We start from the raw sequence: 20,668 nt of genomic DNA, 5'->3' as shown, positions 1-20,668 counted from the left end.
AAGTTGTTACGTAGTGTTTTGACTGACTTTTGTCCAATCAGATTGTAGAAGGCGGAGTTGAGACAATACTGGTCGTGACTTAATTTTAGAGAGAGAGAGAGAGAGAGAGAGAGAAAGAGAAGGTTAACTGGTTAATGGAGTAAATTATAGATGACGCAGATGAGTGAACTATCTATCAACAATAGTTATCGTATAAAGTGACAAATCACGGTCTATAGTATGTCCCAAGTTATTGCTTCCATCAATTTTTGATGATTTTTAATAAAAATACACATACCTGTGAAAGAAACACAACTGAAATTGATGAAAGGGAATATATCCAAGATTTTACTCATAAAATTTCACAGGAACGAAAACAATTTTCTTACGGATATTTATAATGGGAAATGTTTACATCTTTTCTTCATTCGAAAGTAATCGGGATACCTCGCGCAATTTTTTAACGTTATCATCCTGGCTTATTAATGGCTGATGCAATGCAAAATCCCCGTAGACTTTCAATATTGGGATGTGTATTGAAACCTGAAGCGGTAGAGGGGGCGTTTCAACACATAATCTGGATATTTTCCATATACATGTAAGTGGATGAACGTAGTTTGAGCACTAAGGTATTTACTATAATTGAAATATCAAGCAAAAAGTGGTGGAAGAAAAAACTCGGGACATAGTATAGTATATCTTATAAATTTATGAAACTTTGAAGTGTTTTGAAATTCTTTAACCAGGGAACAACGATGTCTATATATAGATCAGTAATAGGATAAGGTAATGTCAAACATCGAAGACTGTACGAATATTTAAGAAACTGTTTTTATTACAAGTGTTACCGTTAATAATCAAATCAAAGTTTGACGAATCTTTCTGGAATTAAACATAGGTTGTAAATTTACTTTGTATGAAAACTTTCTTCATGGTTACTCAGTGTGAAACATTCTTTACCTTAGACGTTTTACTTTTCCACTAAGCATCCGCCTTCGTTGCCTTTCCTTTACACTACATCTAAATTCATCATGTTCATAAGTGATCATTCGTTCGCATTTCAAAATATTTAATGTCCGTATTCTCGGACTCCATGCTAGGAAATTTAGTTGGATATAAGCTACGTCATTCTTATCCATGTGCATGTTGTCGACGGCGCGCGGCCGAAGAAATTTTCACAATCGTTCTTTAAAACGCTTTAAAGTTATACAATATAGGATATTCATGTAATTTTTATATACAGACTTTAATTAATTTGTTTGCAAGTTTATAACTAATGATTATTCCTTTATCGGCACCACTTATAATTTACTCAATTCACTCTCTCTCTCTCTTTTCTTTCTCTCATTCAAGTCACGAGCGGCAATGTCTTAACTCCGCCCAGCTACGATCTGATTGGACAAAGGTCAGTCAAACCATTAGGTATAAACTTTTCTGGAGTAAAACCCTATAAACGCTTCAACGTACTTCGCTGTAACTTAAACGGTCATGTTTTGATAAGCATATATTTTTTTTTATTTATTTACACCGATAACTCTTACTGAGACCATTCGACTTTGTACAAGCAGCACACATAACCTCGGACATCGGGTGTCTCCTGCACCTGGCTGAACCTGTCAATCAAACTCTGTGTATTTGTTTTCATTGGATGGTCAAGCGTTTCTTTTTTTTTTGTCAATAGCCAATGGAAAATTAATGACTTCAAGGTAATCGGAATCAGTATTTGATGAAGCATACAATTTAAATTACAAAAATTTAATTAATTATCTGAAAATTATTTAAACCACTGTTAACGGAAAACAAAGAGTCTTAGAAGTAATTAACACACAGGGATTTGCCTACAATGTACACAGTCATGCAATTACTAGTTATTATTATGGGAATCTTTACGCATGTTATTTAATTCGAACAGATTATAATAATCTATACACTGTACGCCGTTTAACATGCACGAAGCGCCGGTAATATATACGAATATTGAGTCAAAAAATTAAATCATTTTTATTTCTTGTTCTTTTCAATACAATGTGAAATTACTTTCAGAAAAAAATTCCGAAATACTAATTACAACTTTCTTTTTTGTGTAATCATTTGATTTTTTTCTGAGGTACATGTATATATATGTACAGAACATACTTATTTACGAATGATACGACATAGGAAAAAAATAATCGGTTGTTTGTAGAACATTTTAATCTTACGATTGTGACTAATTTAATTTTAAATATTTTTCAACATTATCAATGTAAATAATATCAGGTGTATTTACTGTTTGTGTTTTTACATCGTAATCTCTGAAACCATGTTAGCAGAAAAATCAAATCCCACCGAATACTGAAAAACCGATTTCAGTTTGCAATCATACGGATTTTATTTTTGGTATTGACTATTGAGTTACGGTAACTTTTCTGGATGATTTTATCATTTATTATTTTATGTAAAAGCACAATTTCAACTGTTACTCAATTATATAACAATTGATGACCTGGGGCTATATATGTTCAGAGCTGTGTGCGCTGAAGCGACACAAGATTCTCGGTCGCACGTGGCGATTTAATTTACACAGACTGACCGAAAAAACAAAAGGGTGGGAAGGTGAAACAAAATGTTACACATAAAAAGAAGCCACCAAAAATTATTTTCGATAGATCTTGACAATTAAAAAAATCCAGCGCGAGCTCCTGTCAGCGGAACGGGAGGGGGGGGGGCAGCAGTGAGTTCGCTTCTACAAAGAAACGAACGACCATGTAGAAAAACTACAGAAGTGATTAATATGTGACCGATAGAATCTAATCTAAAGTTGTTTAAAATTCATGTGAAAATTTTAAAAAAAAGATAATTGAATGCCTCAATTCAGGACATTTTTTTTATCGTGCTAGCACCTACCGCAATCATGTTACATAGAACTTTGATTATAATTTGATTTTTAAACTACCTTGTACGCTATCTATAAATCAATGCTTAATCAACTGTGCAAGTTTAATGAATTTATCTTTTCATCTTAAACGAATATACTAGTTGAAAACATAATAAAATATAGTTGTGTCCGTGCAAAATATGAAACATGAACGCGTGATAAGGTACATGTAGAAGAACACGAACCGACCGCGGATTACTTGTCCACTCGCACCGGTTCTCCTCAGCCATGTGCGATGGATGATTACCATTTAAAGCTTTACTATTTGTGTGTGTGTGTGGGGGGGGGGGTGATTTAAAACATTATTTGTACAGTTTTTAAAATATTTTACATAAACAAACTAACCATTAATTTATGTCTGACGATGTTTCCGATTTGGAGTTATATCGCTTATTAATATTCATTTACACTCAAATGTTCAATTGAATAAATACAAGATGGAGTTCCCGTTTTTACGGCTATATTAAGTCAAACACGTTCATATGCATGTAAGTTTGCGTCGCGGTGTGAAAATCTTGTCTATTAAATAACCGCTTAATTACCGCTAGGTAGTGCAGCCGTGGCTGATCTCATCGGCCGTGGGCGAAGGATATATTACGTAAAGGTACATGTACAACGCACAGACAGGCACAGCTCAGAACCCAGGAAGATTTGAAAAGTTTGCAGTATAATGACCATACATTACTCTATCAAATAGAAGTTATTTGTTTTAAACTTAAAACCCACAATTGATCGGTGTCTATATTGCTTTAGATTGAGAATGACATTGCCTTTATTAATTAACTGAATGATTTCTTAATTGACACCCAATCGTTTAATCCATAACAAATTATGTGTATTCAAAACGAAACCAATTCTTGAGTTCGCGGCTAAATAAACTCATACATGTATATGAGAGACACAGCTCTCGTGTATTAGATAACCGCTGACCGCTAGGTAGTCCAGCCGCGAGCATGGTGACCGATTTTCTCGGCCGCGGGCGAGGGAGAACTTACGTAATGGTACACATACACACAGCTCTGATTCAAGGTAGATTTTTAATGCATGGAGTTAATAAATAAAATGTAATGCATAGAGTTTTTTAATTCCATATTTTGTGGTTTACTAGAAAAGAAAAAGAATGTTTTGTTTTCCAATTGCCGTTTTTAATGATTGTGCACTATAAAAACTTAACAACAATGACTTAAACTCCTAAAAAAAAAAAGCATGTACTCCAACAAACAAAAATATTCTTATAAATTATTGCCTCCTGTATAAACCAGCATACTTTCTGCGGCAACTTTATGCCAGTTGTACGCACAAAGACTTTCGTTTACTTGTCAAATGAAACCAGGTACATGTCAACATGTAAAGCTTTTTACACTCATACTACACAAATCACTTACAAAATAATATTGTTACGACCTTTATGAGATCCCAACAAACAACTTTTCCAGCGACAGCCATATCAAAATCCTAACCGTTTTTGAGTTATTAAGCAAAAACTTTTAGGGGCTATTGGCCCTTAATTTAAGGGGCCAGCCCTTTTTTATTGGTGTCAAATGAAAGCCCTTGATATTCTGCACAACTTTTATTCTACATGTTTTAACAAATCATTTTTCGTTTAAAAGATATAAAGGAAAATATGTCTAAATTTTTGCAATTTTTTGAATTCTGTTTTTTGACCCCCTACCTTTTTCTAAATAAGGAACGTAATCGTAAAACAAAAACCTATGTGCACCACTACAATGTCTCTGCTATTCAAATTCGTTGGATTCCCATTCCCTGCTATCATAGTCTCGGAGCCTTTGTCTGGAAACAAAAGGCCCTAAAAAAATTTAAAAGGGGAATAACTCTTTAACGAAAAGGGAATTCTAAATTTTATGAATTGCTTAAGATAGTGTTTTGTAAAGTACACTAGCCCTGAAAATTTGAGCAAAAACCGTTCAGAAATGAGCAAGATATGAAGCCTCAAAGTTCGTGTCTAGGAAACAAAAAAAAAAAAGAAAAATAAGAAAAATCTTAACCCGCACAATAATAGAAAGGTCTTCCGTTTCCAACGGAAGACCTTAATTAATAAATCCAATTTTTTAGGCGGTTGAATGCTTTTAAAGTCGGATATAATTCCCGAAGCGAGCGACACAAAAACGGCGGCGTAAATCGGAGGTTTTTACAACGCTTGGAACTGTAGCTCTCTGGTTTGTCTATCCGAATTTTTTCAACCAGAGAGCTACAGATCTGCAGCTATGTCCATGCCTGAAATCTTTCAAAAGAACTGTGAAACCTATAATTTTGGCGAAAAACTTAAAGATCTGGTCTACAAAATCATGAATTCAATTTTCCTTTCAAGTGTGTGGGAGTAAAGAAGATAATTTTTTAACGTGATATGCATTTAAAAACATCTATACATCCATTTTGGACCTGCCCTAGAGTCAAAACCCATTCTCCAGGGGACATAAAAATTAAAATGTTAGTAGAGGACTTCCTGGTACACATAATTATAAGTCAGTTTTTTTATACAGATGGGTGAGAATAGAGAAGAAAATTTTTAAACATTATATGCATTAACACTATGCCCCCCATGTCCTGAACCCCTGACCCAGGGGCGATGAATTTCACAATTTAGGTAGAGGAGTTAGTGGACATCATAACCATTTATTCAGTTTTTAGCCCACATGTGTGGGAGTAGAGAAGAAGATTTTTTAAGATTTAAAACATTTTTACTATATGGCCATATCGGCCCCACTCTAGAGACTGAACCCCTAACAAATGGGTCATGAATTTCACAATTTTGGTAGAGGGCCTCATGGACATCATAACCAGGCACTTAGTTTTCAACTAATATATATGGTAGTAGAGAGGAGGATTTTCTAAGATTTAATGCATTTTTACCTTATGGTCATATTGGCCCCACCAAAGAGCCTGAACCCATGACCCAGGGGTCATGGATTTCACAATTTTGGTAGAGGGCCTCATGGACATCATAACCAGGCATTTAGTTTTTAACAAATATATATGGGAGTAGAGAAGAAGATTTAATACATTTTTACTGTAAATCGTGATACTAATGACGTAAAGAAAAGAATAACCTTCTAAAAAAGTTTTGATATGTAATATTTTATTTGTAGTGTTTTATGTCTGAAAGAATCTTGCCTTTCAATACAATCGACATATGAATTTGTTAAGTCTTGTTCCCGAAGATGTCTCTTGTAAACGTGTAACTGTATCGGTGCGAAGGTAGTTATTGTTGGTAGGTTGTCCTGAATCCCATCTAAAGTAAGTAATAGCCTGTCCGTCATCGTCAACAAAGTTGGGACCGTACCTGGTTCCTTGTAGATATATCGGTCCTGTGTTGAAGGTGTCTACAATACAGTTATTTTGTTTAAAGTGGTAAATTTAATATGTTAAAGCACATAACCGTTTTTGTTTTATCTACAAAGCCCTGTTAGAATATCTGTTTTATATTTATCATAATCGTTACGTAACTTTAATGCATTTTTTATATCTTTACAGTGAAACCAGCATTTTAATTGGATTTCAGAAACTCTTTTGTTTCGCAATAAATGGCTTTGCAGTCTTTAAACGGGGAACACTCACAGTTTTAGCTCAAAGTTTCGTTTCTTATGTAAAGATTACTTCATCAGGATTTTTGCAATGGATAATTTTAAATCGAGTGTCACTCTTCCATTTATAAGCGATTAACAGAACTTTCAACTCTGTTATGTAAAAACCAGAGGCCAAGAACATGTTTTTGATTACACATATTAATAGAAAATACAAGTAAACTATATCATTGATATGAAGTCTAAAATGAAATTTGGATTGAAATTGTCAATGGGTCTTTTTTATTGCATGTCGGGGCATTTAATAAAGAAAATGGCGAAAATACATGTATAACACGTGGTGTTCATCTCAGATTAAACAATTATAAATAATAAAAAAGAGAAAATGTTCATGATAATATAGAGTTCGAAATGCACTTGTGACATTAAATCAAAAATGTCATCATTTGGTACATTTTGCATTGAAATTCAGTGGTGCAAGCAGAAAGAACTGAAATTGTAAACAATTATTTGACATGTTTTCAATTTATCAAATACAAAGATCTAGCTGTAAAACATAAAAAGAAAAACAATAAACTCTAAAACAAAATCACAATTTTAATTGGGTCATTGTTAAATTTGTATTTAATAATAATATTTCAACCACTTCCATACCGATAATTGAAACTGCAAAATTGTAGGTTTTATCCGAATTTATCAACAGGAGTCGACTGTTTGGATGCTCGGACATGCATATTCTCTTGGCGTCCACAGCATTCAGCTCAATGGTGTTTAGATGATAACAAATTTCATATGATACATCCCAAATGTATCCTTTAGGACCAAGGGAGTCACATAATTCTGAAAGATGTTAAAAAAAATATGACAAAACAAAATATCGGTGAGCCAAAATTCACAAGTGAAACCCCCGATTTTTTGTGAATATATAAAGAAGGCAACATTTAACTTGAAGTCGAATTTGTTTTTTTAAAAAAAGCCAAAACATACAGAATGCCTAAATATAGAGTATTTAAAAATTTTAAGCTTCTTCGATTTATAGTTTCTGAAAAATCTTTGACAAAAATTTACTCAAATAATAAAGCTCAAAATAAACCATTTTGTAATTTAACAGGATATTGACGTCTAATACATGTAAGGGCCCCGGCGCCCTATAGTAATCAGTCTGTCCATCCGTCAGTCTCTCCGGAGCATATCTTGGCTCGTCCGGAGCATATCCTCTCTCCCATTGCCCCAATCTGGCTCATACTTGACCCACAGTGAGCCTTTGATTAAAGGGTGTGTAGCGACCTTGAACTATGTTTCTAGGTCTACTAAGGTTTAGGTCATACCAGAATTATGAATAAAATCCTAGTCCAGAGCATATTATCTCTCCCCTTCGACCAATCTAGCTCATACTTCACTCACATAGTGTCTATGGTCATTGTGTATGCAATGACCTCGAATAAAGCATGCCAAATAGCATGTCTTAAAAACGAGAGTGCTAAAATTTTAAGCCTGCGATAAATAGTTGCTGGAAAATCCTTGACAAAAATTTGTTTTATGGACAGACAGACGGACGAACAGACACACGGAAAAACAGAATATCCACCGCCAATAAATAAGGGACAACTACAACACGTGTTGTTTGGAAGGAGGAAATTTACTGAATGGAAATCAAGGTAATACTAATGACAGGGAAAATGGGGTCGCACTAATAAACGAAAATGCCTGTCGCTACCATTTTTCTTCTTTTTCTTTTTTTTCCCTTTTTTTTTCTTTATATATATATCCACACATATGTGAAACCTTCATTGGGTATACAATACAGATTTTACAATTCTTGTTCGATAAATATTCGTATACGGCGCACCGAACGAGTTGCAACTTAGTAATAAATTTACTTGCTTATGAAAAGGCACGAATAAACGGATAAACGGAAGAAGTGTTAAAATTAAACGATTAACCTGATAGGATTAACGCACGATAGGATAGGATTAACTCACGATAGAACAGTATACACGCACGATAGGATAAAATGAACACACGATAGAACAGTATACACGCACGATACGATAGGATTGATCCACGATAGGATAGGATAGGATTGTAAAAAATAACGTTGCGGGTACTGTACTACCCTTAGGTTTAAGAGATTATTCTGCCCTTCACAACGCAAATTAAGAAATACTATGTGACAGAAATGTTTCTAACACAAACTTAGTGTCAATAAGTAAACAATAGTTATAAAATATTTCACAAGAAAGAGTAGTTTACTGTTATTAAAACATTACGAACTCGTCAAATTTCTTAGGCAGTGTGCGGCGTCGTGATGGCCGGGTCACAACGGTGTCTGTCGGGTAAATCACTTGGAATGGGCTCCTCTGTGTTGAACTCGGAGTCTACCGGTAATGCTGCTAGTTCCGTACCACAGTTATCAGGAGTCTCGGTTAAGTCTACTGCCGGGTTAGGGGCGATTATCGATGTATGTTGTTGAGGAGAAGGCACTTCAGATATTGCAGAAGGAACTTCTGGTAAAGAAGGTGAGTGGGGAACGTCATCGCTTTGCAGATATTCTGGATTTTGGTTATCCTCATCAGTGTGGGAGTGTCTGTATTTTGTTTGTCACCTCTGGATAATCACTTGTGACTTTATAACAGTCTGTATACTTTACACGATACGAGGTCTGGCGTAGTTGGTTGCCGACAAATTTTCTGATGTTACACCAGGGTGGGTCGACTTCAGCAACAAGATATCGGTCACGTGACTTACTCTTGTTAAGGTCACATCGGAGATAAACTACGTCACCCACGCACAAATTAGGGAGTGCAGGGAATCTGCCAGATGGGCATTTTGCTCGTTCACTATAAATATGGTTCTTCTGTCGGAGCTCTTGCTGTGAAAGAATAAGCTCATGGTCAGCAACAGGTAGTTGGTTGTTAGATAATTGATCTCTTTGAGTCCACATTTCCCTGGATAATAAACCGCGGCTTCTGATGCGGGTTTTTAAACGGGCTGTGATAAGGGACAAAGTTAAAGGTGTCAAGGCAGAGTTAGACAAATTAGATCACAGAGCTTCGTCCTCAAGTTCTTGTATCGCTCTCTCAGCAACTGGATATTTGTTTTGGTTTTTGACTCGGCCGAGCTCGATTGATAAGCGATGACGAGCTAAGAGTTGGTCACTAACCAGTGCTTTAAATCCAGGTGCTGGGTCTGTTCTGATGACTGCGAATGGACCATCTAATGGATGCACCTCAGCAAGGAGTTGTATGATAGCATCTCTAAGGTCAAGGTGGCGTTCACTTTCTATGAGCTTTGTAAATGTAAAGGATGTGACACATTCACGAATAACGAGTATCAGCTGCCGTTCACGTTTTAGTACATCAGCGGCAAAAGTAGAACCTACTGTCTCTGGTGGATCGGATGAACCCTGTTCAACGCAGACTTTTGGAGTTTTCAACAGAGATGCACACTGATGACAAGTGTTTGTAGTTAATTCGACGGCCTTTTCCAGATACAGAGCATAGAAATACCGGCTAACAACATTCTTCAGCTGATGACAAGAAGGGTGATCTAGCATTATGTGTAGTGAAGTTAGCAATCCGTCCAGTATCTGTCTTGGGATGACTATACATTCCTGATAGGGGGTGAAGGGCAACTGTTTCTTGACAACCAATAAGCCATCCCGAGCAAGTGTTGCGACATTTAAGTATCTCTTCACATCTCGTATGTTAGTGATTTTCTTGGATGGACGCGTACCTTGCCGGAGGTGTGCTATTGTACGTCGTATATCGGGGCATTCATTTTGTATGGATAGCCATGCAGCTCTGCTTGTAAACGGTAACTTTATTTTACCACTAAGGACATCTTGTGTGGTTATATGTCGCACTACCGAGTCCTCTTGAAGGTGGATGAAATTGCAGATTTGGCAGGACGGGGTGCTGCAGTCTGGGGCGTTGCGGCTGGCAAAATCAAAAGGCAGGATAGCCTGACCTGAAACATGCCGAATGGATACTTGGAAGCGGCTAGCTGTTGCTAAGAATGAAGACACTCTAGGACTTGTGGAGAATTCACCTCTACAGAGTTTCTCGTACGCTTGGACGCAAGGCTTGCTGTCTTGAGAACACAGGTTGACAGTTTAGATTGAAAGATGAATGGGCTATAGTGTTTAATTGCCGCGGCAATAGCAAGTGCCTCGATCTCACAAGGTAACCATTGACGCTGGTTCGGTCTGAGTTTAGCGCTGAAAAAGCCGGCTAAGAGTGGTTTCCCCTCGCGCCCTACATACAAAGTAGCTCAAAGTCCCAATTTTCTAAAAGCTCCATCAGTCACTATCCAGAGTTGATCACTAGGTCTGGGTAGGGTAATGGCTTTGTGTGTAGTTAGAGCTTTTTGGGCCCTGTCGAATGCTGCAAGTAACCAAGCTATGGTATCCTTATGGTATCCATAGCGTTTCCGCCTGCGATTATATCCTCAAGTGGAGCTATAAGGTTAGATGAGTTTTTAATGACTCTTGATAGAACCTTGTATGAGCCAATAAAGGATCTTAGTGCCGTTACAGTCTTTGGAGGTTGGCAGCTAGCTAAAGTGGCTATCTGATGTGGGCTTGCTTGGATCGTTCCGAGGTGCCAGTGCCATCCAAGGATTGTTGCGTCTTTAGGAGCTATGATAGTCTTCGAAGCCGACAGGTTGAGGCTGCATTTGTGTAATGCGATAAGGACTCTTTCCCAGTTTTTTAAGAGCTCTTCAGGTGTATGACCGCCGCAATACAAGTCGTGTGCAATCTTGGCTACCACCCCTTCCTGTACCAGGTGACGTAATACACGACAAGTAAGTTCCTCGAGAGCCGTTTCCGAGCCGGGCATTCCCATGGTCCTTCGGACGTAGACCCGCACTCTTTGGAATGGAGTAACTACGCCGCAATATTTCATCGAATCCCGTGATAGCGGAATTTGATAGAATGACTTTGTGAGGTCCGAAATAATGATGTACTGCCATTGTGCAATCTAAGAGCGGAGTCTACATCGGGCATAAGAGAGGGCTGAGGCTTGCTATATCGACCCACATCAGCAAACGCAGTAACTAGACGAAAACCACCACTGGGTTTCTTCACAAGGAAAGAGGGTTGATATACTCCACGGAAATGCCCAAATCTTCCGAACGTTTGAAAACTCCTATGTTTTCTAGTTCATTAAACATTTCCTGTAGATCGCAAAGTTGATCCTTTGAATACTGTGGGACTCTGCCTTTCGTTTGGGGAGGTTGTACGGGGCCCATATTGACCTTGGCTTCAAGGGGTCCAACGGCACCATTATAACCACTGAAGAGGGGATTGAATACATTGTCGTATCTGTGTAGCAACTCTTCAAATCTACTTTTTGTTCTGACTGGGAGCAAGGAGTCGGGATCAACTCTCACAGCATCTGAATGGAACACACTAGAACTACCGGACTTGGTTGGTGTCAGTTTTGAACAAGTGGACGGTTCAGGCACAAATGTTGTCCTAACTTGGCATAAGTGTTCATTTCGTCGCAGGACCAAGGGACCGGCGGTAGTGTTAGGGATTCGGATTTTCCCTGAGACGTCTGAAACAATACACGGTTCAGGCCACATTACTGACTTGTCAGTTAAGCTATGAGGTTCTACAAAGAATGTGTTGTCAGAACCTAGCATATCTTCAGGTAAGTCAACTTCTATAAAATCCCCTGGCCACAATGTAACTGACTGAGGTGGAGCTCGAACAATGTGTGCTCTACGTACAGTATGTTTACGAGTTTGGGCGGCAGATGATCCGTACGTATACACATATTTGTTACCTGTACACACTTCACGGCGGGAGGGACGAATAGATATGTCGTTCATCTCTATAATTGGTATGCCCGCCAGAACCTCAGTGTCCAGGTTTTCTACGACAAGGCCTTCAAAGTAGAGTTCATGTCCGCCACGGGTGAAGTGAAGTCTTGTTTCACCTAGAACTGTAAGAGGCGATGAACCGTCTGCCTGATGAGCAGACTGGGAGCTTCCAGTAATCTTGGCATTCAGTTTGGTTGAAGTAGACGCTCTCATCATGTTTCCTGTGGCGCCGCTGCAATTGTAAGTCTAACAGGAATATGGCCATGAAAAGTGTCCACGTACGGTGATTGTCGGACCTGGATACGACTGGAAGAGACTGGTTGGATACTGTCTGCAGTGGAGTCCTCAAGGTCCTCAACATCATGAATTTCTGAGATAGCGCGTGCTTTGGCCATGCATTGGCGGTCCTGTAATGGTAGGAAGGTACACTTGCTGAGAAAATGGTTATCAGGCCGACCGGCTGTTTTTCAAAGGGAACAGGATCTAGAACGATAGGCTGTAGTGTGTTGTTTATTGGTAGGCTTAGAAAACTTATTTACAGCAGTTCTCATGGCTTTAGCATCTTCAGATGTCCTGAGCTCCTCCAACAATGAATCAAGTGCCTGTGAAATCTCTGGCTTGATAGATGCCAGCGTCCTTGCTCGAAGTTCTGTACCGTATCTCTGTTTGACAAGTTTTGGAAGCTCAGGGTGGAGCAATCGTAACTACGTTAATACCACGAAATTTTCCATTGACGGGCTCAGTTCCTCATCGTCCTCAGGTGTTTGGCCATGGTGAGTTATACCAATATCCTTACGCAATAGATTGTCCTCAACAAAAGCTGTTTAACGCTGGAAGAGGTCCTCAGGGCGCTCGCTCGGGTCGTATCGTATGGAGTCAAAATCGATAAAGTGGGCGCCAGTGGTTTGAAAACCATAATGGAGTCGAATAGTCTGCCAAATTTGATCAACTGACGTAGAATTTTTAACGATTGTGTTCCTAGAAATAACAGGGCAGTAGTTTGCAATCAGGCCCAACATAAGCTCAAGCATGTGAACTTTCTGCATGCGAGTGAGGCGGCTGCCTTCGGGTATCGATTCGTCGTCGTCGGTGAATCCGCAGAATGGAGTATTTTTGGCCTTTTTCTCCCACCATGTTCCGGTAATTAGGAATGGTGCGAAGTTTTTATCAAGGGACAGTGTATATAACAAGTTATGTCTCCAATTTTCAAACGTGTTGACAGTCTCAATCTTTGTAAGGCACCATTGTTTTGGCGCGCGAGACGTACTAGCCATGTTTTGTAATAAAGCCAAAACAGTATCCAATACACACACGTGTCCACGGTAATAGATAATTACGGTGTGATTAAAGTACCTTATGTTCACTGAACGGGGGGTCGAATACCGCTTCCACCACGCCAATAAATAAGGGACAACCACAACACGTGCTGTTTGGAAGGAGGAAGTTTACTGAATGGAAATCAAGGTAATACTAATGACAGGGAAAATGGGGTCGCACTAATAAACGAAAATGCCTGGCGCACTTTAGTTCGGAGCGAGGGTATAATAATACATGGCGAAAGCATACTCTTGCGCTTTCAGAAAACATATTAAGATAGCGAGCAAGTTATAGATCCGACAGGTAGATAGACATACAGGATTCTATATGTATCTTAACTTCATACACCTCTGGATAGCAATAGTTTGGTAGTAGGGAAGGGTCTAATGCAATTCTTACGGAACAGTCACGACAACTTAACTTCTTAATGTTATTCTTTTCGTCTGGATATTACAGTAGCCGTGTTCTTCAATTTAATCAAGAGATTAAATACTTTTCATTGACCTATTAACACTTTTAAAGATAGCGACACAGTTGTAGGACAACTTGACAAGATAAATCTAATTCGAAATTGCTATTAAATTTCCACTTAAAATGAAATATACATATTTTTCGTAATTTCTTTGTTAAAATAGAAAATATAAGACTATAGGAGGTCCAATCTAAATAAATAATTTGAAGTTATTTAATTTCGGATGTAATTTAATTGATATTATTTCTGAAAATTTAAACTCCATCCAAATGAAATCGAAAAACATCTTAATTTCTAATAGTTTCTTTATTAAGATAGAAAATACAAGACTAAAGGAGATCCAATCAAAATAAAATTAATCAAATTGATAATATTTCCTGAAATTTAAACCTCATTCAAATGAAATCGAAAAATATCATTATACGAAAGAGCATCTTTAATGGTATGCTTTTAATTGACATTTAAAGTCATTTCAAATTAATTTAATGAATTTTAAGGAAAAAATTCATTTTAAAAATTTGTGAATCAAATCGACACAGATATTAACAGACGCAAAACTGCAAAATCAAGTTAGTTCTATTGTTTTTAAATAGATTTGAAGTCGATATACGGATATTCAAATACACGTACAATTTACAACTTTAAAAGATTTAAATTTAATCAATTTAACTTAGAGATTACAGGTATGGACTACTAAGATCAATTTAGTATAGATGATTTGAAATCTAACTGCATGACTGAAATGTCATTAGATGCAGAATACTGAATACTTTTTACATTTATAAGTGCGCTCTTTACATTGGAGGCGCGTTTTCAGGGTCATATAAGACAAAATTTCGTCGTAATGGAAACAAACTAACATACAACTGTGACATCTGTTCTCCAGAACTACTGCATTTTCGCTAGCCAAGGGTTTCAGCCTACTTGCTGTTATACATGTCACCCTTGGCAAATCTCATCACGGCAACTCGGTGAAAAGTTCCGCTTTATGATTGGCTGCAATTGTGAGAAGAAATTCAAATGGAAACGTTTAAAACATGCGCTTGTAAATTAAATTTAAATGAACACACGTGTGATATTCGGTAAAATATTTGGTGCTTTTCACAGGTTGTGACACAGGTAGTCGACACAGTGCCTCCCCAATGATGGTCTAACCAGATCTGGTTTTTGCTTTTAGAGGTTCATTGAACTGTATTGTGTTTAATTTCATGTGTCGCAATATTCAAGACAGCGATACCTGGTTTTATGGCATGAACGATTTTATATATCGGTGAATTTTCACTCCCGGTACGCGTTTCTACAATAAACAAAATATTCCTTGCTTTCTCTACGTTATCTTTTTATTCTTATTTGATAGTGTTGTAAATTTTTGTTTCATTCAGCATGTTTTTAAGCGGTATTTACATGTATTCCATTGTTTTCTCCGATTAAAATTATATTTGTGAGAGGTGCACAAGTTATTCGCTAAATTGCGCCACCGCATCACCGAGTTTTTGTAATGAAATCTCCCTAGGGTTTATGGAGAGCAGAGTGGACCAAAAACCATTGGATAGCAAAGATAAAACTATTGCGGATGGTCTGAATAATACTTGAGGAGGAGAAAATCGGACAATGGCTATTTGCTGCTTCGTTCTGGGCACATTATAGTAACAACGTTAAGTACACGTCGTTCAGCTCACAATTTTGTAGTCCTCTTGAAACTTCAATTGCACTCACATGATATTAATCTCCCTGTTTGTGATGTGGTTTATTTGTACAAGTTTTTGATTCGTCATTAATAAATTACATTATTTTGTCAATTACTATATAGTTGTTTTTTAAGGTAAAAAATTAACAAGCTGCAGTTCATAGATGGAACGAAAAATTTAAGTCTATTAATGGAATAGGCTTGATTGGTAATTGTTAAGATCAATGTATGGGCATATTATTAATATTTGTGTATAAAAAATTGTTTTAGTAGAACCAAAAAATGATCCGTTTCTCTACGAGAAAACTTGGATTGAGAAACTGAATTTTCACAAGAATTGCTCCATAGAACGTCAGATCTGCAACATTATTATAAAATTTAAATTAGGCAATATATGAATGTTACATCAGAAACTTAATGTCGTTGACCAACAGTTTTGTACTCAGTAAACAAGGCAATTGAGAAGTTGCACCGTAACATACCTTTATTGAATTACTTAACATAATAAGAGACAGTCATGCTACAAAGCTTGAAAGAAATATATGTTTTGTCAACAAAAACGTCAAGGAAAAGGAATCTAGTATTGAAACAGAAAATAATTATCACCTTTCATCTTTGCGACAGACAAACCTTTTCCTGAAACAAGGCAGTCTAATGATCATTATATCCCGAACAGTTTTAATTCGAGCAGTTTAAACAACTTAAAAACTTACTACAGCGGCCAAAATATTGATACACTTGCATGTTTGCTTACCTACAGTGAGTTTCAGCTAACAAGGTCCAAAAATTCAACAGCCAAGTTTTTAACACAATAAAGCAGGAACTCATCATATATTAAATTATGAACCAAAAACTTTATATTAGTTACCATTTAAGAAAATCTTTTGGTATTCGTTAACTGAAAAAATATACATAAAATATACAAAAATATTTACATTTTTCTTCACACGACCTTCCAAAAAACTCGTGATAAAAGTTTCATATTTTAAGAAATTTCTAAAAAATTATACTGTTAACTTACTCCTTTTATGAAACATTTTTAATGAGTTATATATTTAGTTAACAACAGAACATATTTTATTTAAATTGACCAGATAGTTTTCGTTTGATAGTCTCTTGAACATTTATACCCCCATATTGTTTGACTAATTTTACACGTGGTTTTTTGTGTGTGTGTGTGGTTTTTTTTTCCAATAATTGAGGGGGAAAAATGGGAATGTACCACATAGGGATAATTTAACAGTCAGTACTAAATTGACATACTAGTTTTCGTTTGATAGTCTCTTGAACATGTATACCCTCATATTGTTTGACTAGTTTTTTGGGGGGTTTTTTTGTGTGCAAACATTGAAAAAATGGGAATGTAACACATATACATAGTCTAACAGTCACTAAATAGGATATACTCATTCAAACTGTATACTTAATAATAACATTTGCTTCTAGCTGGCAATACCGTAGAAACAATTGCAGTAGTACCCCCTCCCTTCTTTTTGTAAAGTAATTTTCCACCAAGTGTTTTGACATATTTATGATTTTCATCTGCTTTTGACAAATATTAGCATTATATTTGTTCTGAAGCCACCGTACCATACTTGTACAATGCTTTAATTCAAATACAAGTCATCTTAAATGACCATTGATGTGTTCATACTTATCAAACTGTGTAAAAAAAAACTTACCGGACACGAAAGCCACTGTATCTACCTTAATACCCAACCTTTGCCTGTGTGCAATTTACCCCTCTTTACTTTTGATATCATTAGGTTTTATATTTTACCAACCTTTTATTGACAATTAAAACACCAAACATTCTGTCTTACATTTAGAACTTTCTTGATTTATCCGATTAGCTGTCTTGGGGACTTCTCGGTACAACACGGATCATAAGGGAGGAGGAATCTGAACCCCTGTAAATTTAAACTCACATAAACAATTATAAATATAACCAAAACAGACCTTTCTCCTCCACCCCTTCCCCGGCCTAGTGAACACAAATTAGCGAAATTCTGATAAACTCCACCTCACGGGAAAAAATGGACCACCCCAATGATCATGTATTGAAATTCATCTTCCTTTGCATAGAGTGTAGATGCATCATACAATGGAAGAAAACTTCTATAGATTGTTTTTGTTACTAAGAAGACCTTTAAGATTAATAGAAAAACTAATGCAAGTTTAATTGTTTTACTATAGGTGTTTCCTCAGCCAGCCATTAGTCCAACTACTTATTACCTTTCATAGTTTGCGTCTGTTTTCTAGGATAGTTCAAAACAAGAAGAGAAGTCGTCAAAGCTGCAAACTCTAATGGACTGAACGTGTAGCTCCCATCTGAATAAAATAAATGTAATCAAATTTCAGGGTTAGCTTTTAATGTGAAGTCCTACCTACATCGCTAAGAATAATTAGCGAAAACTCGCAAGAAGCAATTATCTTGAATTTTAAAACCTTTTTTATCTTTCTGGCAATTGTGAACTATAAAGAATGCAGCAAAACATAGACACTGCCGGTTTTTGACATTCGATGCAAAACAGAAGGAATTGCAAAATTGATCATCCGCGATAAATAAGGAATTTACGCTAATGTTCAAGGAAATAGGACAGCTCAATTTACACAGTGCCTACTTTGCTGTTTTCCATTTGAATCTTACTCTTTAAGAACGTAGTTCAACACAATGTTTCATAAACAATTGCATGTTTCTAAACTGAGATAACTTTGTGATAATGTATAGTAGAAATGAAAGCGCCACAGTGTGTTGATACCGTTATACCTAAATGCCTGCTAAAGTAAAGAAAAAATTCAAATATTTATATGATCCCGTTGGACTCGTACTTTTAAACCAAATAAAGCATCACAAACGGAAATCTAATTGCCGTTTCACATTAACCATCTTATAATGTAATTTTTACATGTGCAATTATTATTAATATTGGTAAGAAAAGAAATTCTCTTTCGTGTTTCCTAATATTGAAATAAGTTGTTCTCTCCAATCCAATACAACTTCTTTATGCACTGTGCGATCTTCTAGTTTCAAGGTAGGGCAGATTTAAAATGAATGGTTATCAAGAAAACGGAAGCTGTAATACCTTTTCATACTCATGTAATTATTTCTAATTTGAACATATTTGAAATTGACCACAGCAAAAATCCATGTTTAATTTTATGATGGGTCGCATGACCGCACACGATTTGGTTTACTTTGTACTGATTAAACTAGCACAAACAGAACCTACTTTTTATAATTCACAGAAAAAATTCTGCTATGTGTTTTCCACAACGGACAAGTAAAATTCTGAACAAAATTAAACTCTTCAAATGTGCAGTACTTACATTGTGACGCTGCCAGAGCCGAACCAACCAGCACTCCACTTAGAATAACACGGTTGTCCGTTGTCACGGCAACAGTATTCATCATCATGAATGAAATCACGATCACTGTTGGAATCATAACAGACTTCAACATATACTCCATGGCATTAAAAGTTATCTACAAAATTGTACATGGAATTGCCTTTATATATCGCTTAGCAGTGTTGTTTACAGTGCAAATATAATTATTATATTACTGCATGTTCAGTAGATAAATATGATTCTATCTTGATATATTATTTCATGTGACAAATGTATGAATAATTATAAAAACAGAAAATAAAACCTGCACAAACTTACCACCTTTTACCATCATTAACCCCTTCACCAAAAGTATTACTACATGTTACAAAACAAAATCATTAAAAAAATGATCAAAACGTTTTGATATTCACCCTCTGTCCTCGTGTGCGACGGGTTCATGCAGTGACGACGTAGCATCAAGAAACAAGAATAAATAATGTTACAGGTAGGTCGAGGTTGAAAGTTCAAGTGACTTTCCTGAAGGCTTTTCAATAACCATTAGGTTCACTCGTCGGTGAATTCATGTCAGCTGTGTATTCACATTCACACTTTGAGCTACCCTATGCGACATCGTAATCAACAATTGAAAAAGTATCAAAACATTGTCAAAATCTAAATTTTGATTAATATACATGTATTTGACTGTCTCAAGCCCTAAAGGACAGTTTTTCAGATTGCTTGTTATTACTTAAAAGACTTAGTAAACACTTCAAACACTCTATAATTTATTCATGCACTCTATTCGCACGCTTGATTGACGTTCCACCTAAGCGGGTTTTTTTTAAAACATAAAGTATACAATGGCCTCTATTTAGCCGTAGCAGCGCAGTCGGAATTTCGCACTGAAGTTTACAAATGTATTTAGGCCTATAAAAAATTGTTTGTTTAGGGTAACATTGATGAAAAAAGTAGGTTAGGTATGTAGGGATTTTTTTTTATTTTATCATATTTTTTTTCTAAATGAATTCTAAGAATGTTTGTTTGTGTCATATTCAAAAGCATATTTTTTTTAAGGAGGCTGGGGGGTCCAAAAAATTTCTCCAAAATTCACCAAATTTGCAGAAATGTTTCATATAATCTTAATTTACATTTTAGTATGGAAGACCACATCATAATCATCGTTAATTTTATTATTTATTGCATCTGAAGAAACTGCACATTATGTAAAAAAAAAAATTTTGAAAAATATTTTAAATATAAATAAAGGCAAAAAACATACCAATAACATCACAAAAAATTAACACAATAAGAAAAACTTAACATTATTTGTTATAAAGTAAAGTATCACAATTTTACCAAAAATATATATGTCATACAAATGCAAATATGTAAAACAAAGAAAAAGTAGCCGCAAGATTTTTCCAAATTTTATCATAATAATATCCAATACATTTGTTATAAAGATTGAGCATTTAAAAAAAAATTCGATGGTGAAATTAAAAAAAAAAAAGAATAAAAGGAAAATATTAGAACAAAATATTTGGATTTTACAAGTTACCTCCCTTTGAAAAGTTGGATGCATCTTGTAACCC

At 36.1% G+C, this 20,668-nt stretch overlaps 1 protein-coding gene across 1 annotated transcript; it reads right to left on the bottom strand.

The window, feature by feature from the left end:
* Positions 1 to 5,991: 5,991 nt before the first annotated feature.
* Positions 5,992 to 19,524, bottom strand: LOC128160484 (uncharacterized). Its single transcript, XM_052823818.1, has 5 exons — positions 19,508 to 19,524; positions 19,074 to 19,230; positions 17,979 to 18,074; positions 7,093 to 7,278; positions 5,992 to 6,237 (listed from the first exon to the last, which is right to left on the bottom strand). Exons 2-5 carry the CDS (start codon positions 19,213 to 19,215, stop codon positions 6,032 to 6,034), a joined length of 630 nt encoding a protein of 209 aa, XP_052679778.1. The 5' UTR covers positions 19,216 to 19,230; positions 19,508 to 19,524; the 3' UTR covers positions 5,992 to 6,031.
* Between the last annotated feature and the right edge of the window lie 1,144 nt (positions 19,525 to 20,668).

Source organism: Crassostrea angulata, chromosome 1, assembly GCF_025612915.1.
Source record: "Crassostrea angulata isolate pt1a10 chromosome 1, ASM2561291v2, whole genome shotgun sequence".
Classification (NCBI taxonomy): Eukaryota; Metazoa; Mollusca; class Bivalvia; order Ostreida; family Ostreidae; genus Magallana; species Magallana angulata.
The sequence above is the reverse complement of the archived record's forward strand: the minus strand, read 5'-3'. Positions and strand labels throughout refer to the sequence as shown.